The sequence below is a fragment of the Condylostylus longicornis genome, unplaced genomic scaffold, assembly GCF_029603195.1.
Source record: "Condylostylus longicornis isolate FDR11 unplaced genomic scaffold, ASM2960319v2 ptg000055l, whole genome shotgun sequence".
NCBI classification, from domain to species: domain Eukaryota; kingdom Metazoa; phylum Arthropoda; class Insecta; order Diptera; family Dolichopodidae; genus Condylostylus; species Condylostylus longicornis.
Window position 1 is genome coordinate 7423947 of NW_026578024.1, and position 11247 is coordinate 7435193.

General features: G+C 25.1%; 1 protein-coding gene across 1 annotated transcript; it reads left to right on the forward strand.

Moving 5' to 3' along the window:
* The first annotated feature begins 8612 nt into the window (after nucleotides 1-8612).
* Nucleotides 8613-9777, forward strand: LOC129611978 (mitochondrial import receptor subunit TOM40 homolog). The gene is made up of 4 exons (XM_055525416.1): nucleotides 8613-8906; nucleotides 8961-9295; nucleotides 9359-9586; nucleotides 9657-9777. Exons 1-4 carry the CDS (start codon nucleotides 8613-8615, stop codon nucleotides 9775-9777), a joined length of 978 nt encoding a protein of 325 aa, XP_055381391.1.
* The last annotated feature ends 1470 nt before the right edge of the window (nucleotides 9778-11247 follow it).

Genomic DNA, 11247 nt, shown 5'->3' on the forward strand with positions numbered 1-11247 from the left:
CTTTTGTCATACTATTTAATCAATGTATATTGTAGTCAAAATTAGATTATTAAAAAATTATATAAACGTAATAGTGAGTAATAAAATATTGTTACATAATATTCGGTTTATATTCGGTCTTATAAGATTGAAAGGTGTGTGTATGAGTACAGCTCTTGAGTTGGTAATTAAATTACATGTCAAAAATGATTGATTTTTATATCACAAAATGTTATTTAAAGACAAGAAGTAATTCAAATTCTTAAATTCAATAAAATTCTCATTTGTTTGTTGAACGCCTAAATATAGAAAATGCTAGTCATAAGTTCGCACAAGTTTATGCTCGTAATTCCCCAGTTATTCTTCATATTTTTATCAGTCATCAGAAATTGCGATTTGTGTTAAGGTATTTACGCATATTATTTGCTGTTTTTATACTAAAATATATTATAGATTAAATTTTTGAAAAACTTAATAAAATTTTGACAAAAAGAACCTGGTTAATAGTCTTAAAAGCTCTAATATAAATTCTGTTTAACAGCTACGAGTCAATTATGAAATCATGAAATAATTGACCGATGTATCGCGATCTTCAATTTCACTAGCTTTTAAGCATTTACATGATTTGTCACATTCAGCCTTGAAATTCAATATTCTAGGCGTATAACACTTATTGCTTAAAGCATTCATGTACACTAAGGCTTTACATTAAAAAATTTAATGCTTTTGACAATTATAACTAACAGTTCATTTAATTCACATTTTGACAAATCAACCTAAGCCTTTAGAATGGGCCATCCTCTGTCTCAATCATTGTCTGGCCTAGTTAGATAAAAACTCTGATATTTCCATTTAATATTTTTACATTTAAAAATTGAAGCTAAAGACTAAAATTCAAAAAATCTTTCATAACCCAAAACAGAACAATGAAATTTCAACTCGATACATATGTGCTCTGACCGAATAATAAACGCAATTTTATCTTATCGCTAAAATTTTCGAAATATAAAAACAAAATTCAATTTATAACAACCTACTTATCATACCAATAATATTATATTTACCTATCTATAATATTTAAAGTAGTTTTATACCCAAATATTTGAATAGAATACAAAATCATGCACCAAATACATTTCCTAAACTCTACGGCATACATTTCCATTCATGGAGAATTTGAGCTCACACACAGATTAATGTGAATTATTACAAAAGATCCTATAACATGGAGTGAATAAAATTTCCGAAATCAAATAAAAATCCGAAATAAACATTCAATATCTTTAAATTTCCACATCCAACAATCTTTAAGAGGACTATTACATTGCCTTTTACAAGTGTTTCTGAAATTTTACAATCCAATTTCAGTAACTTTCTCTTAAAATTTAAAATAGAGAAATTGAATTGTTCCAACAAAATTATTTAAATATTTAAATTCTGTATACATTCTGTTTAAAATCTACTGAATGGGGAAAAAGGTTAATTCTTAAACAAACATTGAAAATAAAATATTGAATGAAGTAAAGATCATAAGGTATACCCAAAATAATTTTTTCATCAACAGATTATGCCATTATTCTCCGAATATGTTGTTCTCCTTACCATATAACACCATAATGTTGTTCTAAGTTCTTTTTCAATTCAAATACGATTAAAGCAAATTTTTCATACTTTAGTCTTTTGTTATATTAGAAATTTGTATTTAAAGTTTTAAATCCTTCTTTTCAAACTCTTATTAGAAAATTTTCCATTATCATTTATTATAATCGACTTATTTGTTAATCTTATCTCTTGAACATTATGTATGTATGTATGCTTTTGTAAAGAGAACAATTTATTATCCTTATACTTTGAATAAATTGAAAATCAGGAAGAAAACACAAATTTTTATACATTTTGTTACAAGGATATTAAGTTTTTGAATATTAGTACATTTAAATTATTATTTTATGTTAAGGATTCAAAGTAAATTTCAAAGGATTAAATATTTAATTGTTCTAAAATAATGAAGATCAAAAATGCTTTAATTTTAAATATTTTAAAGTAATTTTCAATTTATTATCAAATTTAAATGAAATTTCATTTAGTGTACGATCTTAAGAAACTTTTAATAAAGAATTTACGGTAAAAAATATTCTTAACATTCTCAGTTTCACTCTAATAAGGTAAGCTCCAAAAACCTGAAACTTTAACTCCAATTTGAAATTAAAGGTTCAGACAACAATAGCAAATTGAAGACTTCATACTTGTCCGAATTCATAGTCAAGTTAAAGTTAGTTTTAAAATTGTTATACTCGTAACTCTGACACGTAAAGAATTTCTGAAATTTTAATCGAAAATTTTTTATACACGCGTATGTAGTATAATAAAGGGTGGGGGAGTAAATATTATTTTCTCTGTCACGATATAAGTAAAACTTGTGACCCCGTCAAGCTTGTTATTGCTCTGAGTATATTAAATTCTGAGTCGAGGTAGCTGTTTTCGATGATCTGTTTATATGTCCATTGGTTGGCTGTTGAAGCGCTCATTTAGTTCACCCAAAGTTCTAGAAATTGGATATTGAAAATGACCAAGCCAGATCCGCTGGAATTAAGTGCAAGATCCCGGTAAGAGCTTTATAAAAATTTACAATTTTTTTTAATATAGATCTTTCAAGGGATCAGTTTAATCGCACAATAAAATTCACAAATTATAAAAAGAGCATAAGGAACCCTTCTCTTGTAGAGAAGAAAATTGAATTATACAGGGTTTTACAAAAATCCAAAATTATAACAGATTTTGTTGTATCCCGGCTCATCAACTGCTTTTTATTTATAAATTTAAGTCTAACCAAATCCCAAAGCTTAAAGCTCTTTTAATTAAAAATTCTGAATTCTGAAAAAAGTACTAAATTACTCATTGTTGTGGAAGTAACGAGCTCGTAATTCGTCTTAATTCAAATTGCTAAAGAACAAAGGCAAATTTACAAAAACTGTTTTTTTTTAATTCATAAAATATTTAATATTTCTAAGAATTTTTTCAAATTTGCATATTTGAATATTTCAATTCATTCATTAAAAATCCAACGTGTGTAGGATGAAAAATTTTTATTTTCTAATTTTTATGATTTCATCGAAAATTAAACATTTATTTCTAATAATTATTATGTATGAGTTCATGGCCGTACGTCATCATTTTAACCAAATGCATCATAAATTTTGGTCAATTAATTTTGTGAAATCACATGCCAAAAAAATTTTCTTTTGTTCTTGGTTGTTAGACGAAAAAAATATTAATATTTTCGGAAAAAAACCCATTCACAATTTAAATAAAGGACAAAAGATTGTTCTTTGATTATTGGCTGATTGCAGCTATTTAAATAAAACACCCTATTAAGAGAACTACCTTAATAAATTCTGGTTTGGCAACAAGTACAACATTACTATCATACTCGTATCTTCTATAATAATTAAGAAATGGTCATAATGACCTCATTTAAGAAAATAAATGATAGTCTAATATACCGCGTTTATTACTTTCAATAATTTACTATAAAATTTTCTATCATGAGCCAAAATTAACCAGCTTAAATATTAAATCATCATTGATTAATCAGAGTAAATATTATATGAACAAAAATTTAGCTTACAATAAATATGAGCAATGATTCACTCTGTTATTCTCAAGGCTTCAGTGATTCACAATTAATTGAATATTATAAAGTGTTATTTATGCATGTCCCGATAATTTATTAAATGTGGTTGTACAAAATAACTTTAAGGATTCATTTTATTTTTCCTAGAATTTTAACAAAAAAATTTTGAGTATAAAAAATTATCCAAGCTTGAACTCATCTATATTATAATTAGTTTTTAGAATTCAAATGTGAGCATTAAAATAATTTCAAAAAAAATATGCTAATTATTTGTAAATTTTGGTAATATTGTGAATAATCTATAATTTGGATAAAATCACACATTTCAAATTAGATTCAGTGTTGTGATATTGGCATTTCCAAAAAAAAAAAATAATGGAAAAACTTCGTTTATTAGTTAAAAAGGTCTATATGCTACTCCGTCAATCCGTCTGTTTAGGCGATTCTGTAGATGAGTTTGACATATGTAAATCTGAAACAAAATTTTGAATTGATTTTTCAATTAAAAATTTAAAGTTCTTACAGAAAAACAGAAATTTTGTGATTTCTTCAATAAAATTTACCTTATATGCTATAAGATTTGTCTTGATATCAGCTTGACTCAAATTATGTAAAAAATATTGAAAGTACCTACAAAAGCTTAGATTATTTCAAACCGAAATAGTAATAGATATGAAGGAACTTAAAAACTTCTTTTGTATTCCGGTAGATCTTCATATTTAATAAACATTGACCAACTACAATTAATTTATTCAAAGTTATTTAAAAAATTGTTTATGACTGCTTCGGACAAATTATCAATATGGGGTGGTGACACTGTTTATTATCAATAAGAGCTGACAATAAGAGAAATTTGAAAATTTTTTTGTTATGAATTACATAAGAGATTACTGTATGATGCGACTGTGATATTCTCCATTTTAAAATCTTCAACATAAATTGGGGTGATTAAGCTTTGTCTTCGAAATGTTGATTTATTTTTTATTAAAATGAAATTACCAAAAATTATTCCAGATCCTGATAATTGTATCATTTAAGGGCCACTTATATTACAATTCAATACCAATTTTAATATAGTCTTAATTAAACCAAACAGGGGTCGTTCAAATATTTTACGTTTAATAAAATAATTTAAAATAAATTTTATAAAATGCAAATTCTGGATTCAAAATTGTGCATGTTCTGTTTTATTGGAAGTCTAAAGTATAATAGTTTTTGCATAAGTAGGAACACAATAAAAATTCTGCAAAATTTTCAATTATCTGCAATGAAATTTTTACATATTTTGTTATTTATAAAAATCTTAAAAGAATATGAAACTTATTCGAATTATAGTAAAAATAAAATGAAGAATATTAAAATTTGAATATCATTTCATCAAAATTTCTACAGTAATTGTATTTTATACTATTAAAGTATTCTTTTATTCTCATTTTTATTCAAATATTATGCAAAACTATATTTAATTCATAAAGATATTCATTCAGGTCAACGTACGATGAGATTTTCATTAAAATTCATTTAGAATAGATAAAAATTTTCTTAAATTATTCAAATAATCTTAAGCATAAATATGCAAATATTTTAAAATTTTAAAGACCCATTAGAGAATAGTTTAACTTATTAAGTTCAACGGGTAGAATGTGACTAGAACATTGCATACTCCGTCTGATTTTTCGAGTACAAATGTAAAAAATTATTGAATTTTAAAAAAATCTTGAAATGCATATTTGGTTTAGTGCAACAATCTTTGAGTTTAGTGGATTTTTGATAATTCAGATATGCACCTAACTGCCAAGTTCGAACTCTATCATTTCAGATCTATAGACTTGTTTGCTTTTTCAGATTTTTAATATCTTACATTCCTGTATGTGATTTTTTCCAAACTCAAAGTATTATTGCAACATCTAATAAAAATTTTAAATATATAATTTTCGAAGGTGCCTCTTTTGCAGTAGAGATTTATCGAACATGCTTAATATTAAGATTCAAGTTTGAACTGAATTTTCGATTGTCCACTTACATAAAGCAAATTGTTATTTTAACTCAATTCAGATGTCAATTTTCGTCTATAAACTGGATCAAATTTAAAAATTATTCTACGACAATTTGAAGCTCATGTTGCGACAAAAATTGTAGTAAAACTTCTATTAGACTGTCATCAATAAAAACTGAACAAAAATAGAATACAATTTTAAAAAGCTGGCATAAAATTTATTTAATCCCTCATCATTAACTTACTACTTGTATTCTGTTCCACATCATTAGTAAAATTGTTTATTTCTTTTCAACTATTCGCAGAATGAAAAAAATATGAATGATTTAGCAAATAGGCGAGACACAACTAACCCCATTCGAATCAATGATTTGCTAAAATTTATAGAATAGTTTTTATAAAAAAATAAAATAAAAATAAAGGAGACTATAAAAAGTAAAATTTTACTTTCCATTTTTGTTATCAACTTCACCCCTATCGTCATCATCGGGAATAAGAAAAACAACACACAAGAATATAAAAATTTCACTAGCCACAATTCCATCCTCTTAAGTTTTCTGTGTTTTTAAATGAAAAATGACTTTTTTTTAATATCCACGAAAAATTTTACTGTTTGTATAAAGTGGGAGTGATAAAGTAAAAAATCGTTTATAGTGAAATAAATTTTCAAAGTAAACTCACAACAGCATACACAAATGTATACATATAGAGGTGTTTAGACAGTTAATTCAAAAGTCATTTGCAAAAGTGTAGTGTAGTATGCATAAAAAACCACTGAAGTTAATTATTCAATTCAAATATTCTAGACATAATCATAAACTCAGTAAAGTGGGTCACTTATACAAAAACCAAGGAAAACTGCAAGAAAACACATTTCGTTTTCCAAATTTACAGTAATTTATAAATGTCAGAAAGATTTCACTTATATTGTTGTTTTTCCCGACTCATTTTACCTATGTATTTGTAAAAATTAATGATTAAATTGTTGAAAAACTTGAGTATATGGGAACAACAATAGATTTATAGAATAATTCAATTTAAATTTGAATTCGAATTAAATTTAAAAATTAGAACACAAAATTTTGTCAAATTTTTTGCAATGAGGGAGAATCAACTTTTTGAGTGTTCGCACGAGTATCTTCGCAATATCCCCTCGCTCGTAGGAAAAAGGAAATACTGGGAACTTTGCGTTCATAGGGGCGTAATTACGGATTTTTGGGTCTCGAACGCTGCTCGAGCTCATCAGAAGAGTGAATTTCGAGCGGATGCTGTAAAGAAATGCCCTGAACTCAGAGAAGAGGGGCCATTAGATCCATATAGAATTGTACAAATATAAAATCTACAATCCCAATCGTTATAAAACAAAAATTTTTTTCGAAAATAGCAAGAACGAACGATGCATCATCCTTTGAAGTTCATGTCATATTAATTATAATTTACAATTATTAAAAAAAAAAATCTAAGTCACCTTTAAAAGAGTTACTCATTGTTAAAATTTTGTTTTTTTTTTTCGAATTTTAATTTCGCATATCGCTTTATTTATTTTATTCTTAATTTTCTCAAACGTTTTATAAATAAAACAAAATTACAAATATTTGAACAGCTATTACAAATTTAAAGTTTAGTCATAATTAAAAGTTATAAAAGCAAAGTGAGTTGAAATTATGAGTAAACAGCAATTAATAATTATAAACTGAATGTATGTACCTACGTACGTGATAAGATAAAAAAATTATCTAACCTCAACCATGGACCATAAAATATGTACATATGTATGTTATGAAATTGAATGTTACAATCTTTTAATATTTTTAAATTTATTAAGACAAAGTTGGTATTACAAAGTTTCTTATGACAAATAGTTTTAGAAGAGATAATGATAAATGAATTGAACTAAGAGGGTTTTTAATGAGCAAATATTATTGCAATTACATGTCTCACAAAACGGGGTTCACAATTAATTCGTACTCTCTTTAAAATTGGTATATGGAAGCAATATGGAAGAGTTTTGTTATAATTTAAACTGTATTTTAAATTTCCTCACAATTATGGGAAACTTACGAATTTCTTGTATTTTTAATGTTTGGCAACCATATCTATTAAAAATATAGTTTCTTTTACGAATTTTGCCCTTTTAAGCCTAAATTAAACAATAATTAACCCCTATTCAAATTTTTGTTACTGTCCTTCATCATACTATTTCATATAAATGGGGTGTTTTGCTTGTACTATTTAGGTAATTGATATTTTATTTTAACAATAATAGTTTTATTTCTATAACAATAAATTCAATAAATTTGGGATCTAATCCATTATTCAAAAACTTCTCAAGTTCCTATGCAGGTACATAATACATACTTTACGAATTTGTATATTTTATCATGTTAACAATATTATTATTGAGTATTTCAATAGATGGTAACCTGAGATTTTTTTAATAAATTGTAATAATATTGAACCCGACGGTAATTTAAAAGACTATAAGCCTATTCTTCAAAAATAAATAGTTACCTATGTCATAGAAGATTCTAAATAATACAGGGGATTTTATTTTACTTCTTAATTAAAAAAGAAATGAAAAAAATTTAAGAAAATTGAATAAAAATTGAATTTCTTAAATTTCGTTAAATTACGGTCGGCAGGCAATCCTTCTATATTAACAGAAATTGACAACATAACTAAAGTTCTGTCAAAACATAAGTGAGTTCTTAATGCTAATGATCAGCAATTACTTTCAATTGAAGATGTCAATTGAAAAAAGTTACATAATTTTTAACAAGAATTTCTCCAACAATATCGTCCACATATGACTTTTCAACTCACTCTAGTATTACAGAATTTTCAATTGCTAAAAAAAGAAAATTATTGTTTCATGAACTTAATCAAATTATCATAGATTTTTATGAATTTCAGAAACTTCATTTAGTTAAAAAAAAAAATATTTTCAATTGTCAAATGAAAACTTACATTAAAAATAAATCAATAAAATAACAAAATTCTAATATGTCATATTTTTGTACCGATCCAAAACAAAACCCTCAACGTTATTCAAAATTTCCAAAAAACTTTTTTGTAACACCTGGTCGTAAATATTACCCAAATCCAGGAACAATTAATAATATACATAAAAAAGTTTTCGACATTATTCCACATTACCTTGATGGTGTTGAATTATGGATGAAAAAAGGATTGGCACCAAATAAAACTCTAATTACAAATTGGACACTCAGTCATACAACTCCATCGGAATTTCATATTGGCGGAATATATAATTGGCGATGCCGAGGTAATATATTGGTAGGTTTTAAATAAAATAAAAATTCAATATTATAACCGTTAAAATATTTTTAGGAAACACCAACAATTGAATGTAATATTAACCCAAGTACTTTGACATCAAATTTTAAATTGACTTATTATCCAATATCATCATTTAAAATTGAAAGTCAATTTTCACATATCGGTAATGAAAATTTTAAAACTTTAGGAATACAAAATGTCACATCTCTAGAATATACTAAACCATATTCTACTACAAATTTTTGCTTATATGATCCAAAAAAGGAGGCTGGACAATTAACTGTATCATATTTGAGAAGTGTTACAAAAAAATTGGCATTAGGCTCTGAATTTTTTTTTGAATGGTTGAATAAAGGCATAACAACAAAAATAGCTTTAGCTGCAAAGTATAAAATTTTTTTGATACTAATTCACAATGAACCTGTTCGTTCATTTTTCTTTCCAATTAGATATAATGAAAATAAACGAGCAATAGCTGGAACGATAACTATAGACGCTTTAGATCTAAGTTATTGGCATCAAATTCATAAATCAATACAAATGGGTACTTTATTTGCTTTCAATAGATGTAGTAAAAAAGCTTATGGAGCATTATGTTATCAATATGATTTTAATAGTGGAACAACAATTCGTGGTATGATAGATTCAGATTGCTCAGTAGGTTTCATGTATGAGAGGTCAGTTTTTGAATATCAAAAAAAAAATTTTATATTTTGCGGTTATTTACAAAAACAATTCTTATTTTAGATCTTCAATGACGATGCCATGTCTTATGGGATTTAATTTATTATTTTGTATACCAACTGGTCGTTTTACAATTGGATTAAAATTGAATTTTGATCCTACTATACGTTGTAATACAAAATAAATGTTTGATTTATAAAGACAAGACTGCAAATGTTTTAGTGTATTTAATTCCATTTTTAATAATTTTTGAAAATTTTTGTTTTCGTCTTTAATTAGTTTATCGAAAACATTGGAAAGTCTCACAATTTCAATATATAAAAGAATTTACAAAAATATTTTTTCTAATTTTAAGTCATAAGATATTTCAAGCATATGGTCTCTCTACACTGTCCCATTCAAACAAAAACAAGAATATTATAAATTATTATAACAAAATCAAAGTACCATTGTATTAAAACATCTGTTTTCACCAATACTAACTTATACAAAAATCATTCATTCATACTTCATTCCACTGCCTACTAAAAATTTAATAACCACGTGACACAATTTACAGTGTTGTAGGAATATTTTCACGTTTACGCACACCATCATAATATTCTCAATGGATTTGTTTTGTTTACATTTTTAATTTCATTCAATTTCAATTTCATTCAACTTTCAATTTATTTCAGTTTCTCTCAATTCTCTTTTTTATTGAATTTGAATTTTGTATGAGTTGTGTATTAGAGAACGGTATTTTTAATGTTTGAATGAATCATACATAATACATAATACAAAAATTTTGTGAATTTTTGCATGATGCGATATTTTAGCAAAACACAAACACAATAACAGTATTGAAAATATAACATTCTATTTGAAATAAAAATTTTCTTTTATATTTTCAACTGTACTGTGCTGTTGCTGTCTGGTCGTTGGTGTAGTCTTTGAAAATTCACTTTTCTCAATTTAGTATTCATCGGAGCTTTTAATTTGCCGGTTTATTGTGCACGGGATAAAAAAGAAAATTTTTTGTTTTTTTTTTTGCTAAAATTATAGAGAGAAAAGAAAAATAAATAGAATTTTTTTTTTTATTTTAAAATTTTGCGAAATAGAAATTTTTTCAAAAATTTTATTTTTTTTTTTTTGGTTTTTTTTTGGTACTCGTATTTAAATTTCAAATAATAAAAATTTTTGGTGCTAAAATAAAAATTTCTTTTCAAAGAGAATATTAATTCAAGTTCCTTAATTCAAGTTTATAACATAAAGGTTCTTTTTTACATAATTATTTAAATTTTAATATTTTTTTTTTAAATAAAGAAGAGAGAATAATTTAAATAATTAATTTTGTTTCAAAACGCTTTAAAATTTCAAAATAATTAAATCGCTTGTTTTTTGATTTTTAATAATAACAAAATAATAATAATTATATTCTTTACCTGAAGTAATTCTAAAATTATACCTGTAGTTTTTCATTTTCGAATTAAAAATAGAACAAAGTAAAAAGAGAAAAGAAAAAAAAATAGAAAAATTAATATTAAATTTCATGAATATTGCGTTAATTAATGAGCTTATTTACCGTTAATACTATTATTTCTATTTGCATATGTATGTATAATAATAATGTTACATATATAGCTATATAAAAATATTATTCACTTATGCTGTT

What these genes read in the sequence shown, in the direction of transcription:
- LOC129611978 (XM_055525416.1), top strand. Translation starts at nt 8,613, where the DNA reads ATGTCATATTTTTGTACCGATCCAAAACAAAACCCTCAACGTTATTCA. An exon ending in GATGCCGAGGTAATATATTG is followed by an intron (nt 8,907 to 8,960) that starts GTAGGTTTTAAA and finishes AAATATTTTTAG; the next exon opens with GAAACACCAACAATTGAATG. An exon ending in GTAGGTTTCATGTATGAGAG is followed by an intron (nt 9,587 to 9,656) that starts GTCAGTTTTTGA and finishes TTCTTATTTTAG; the next exon opens with ATCTTCAATGACGATGCCAT.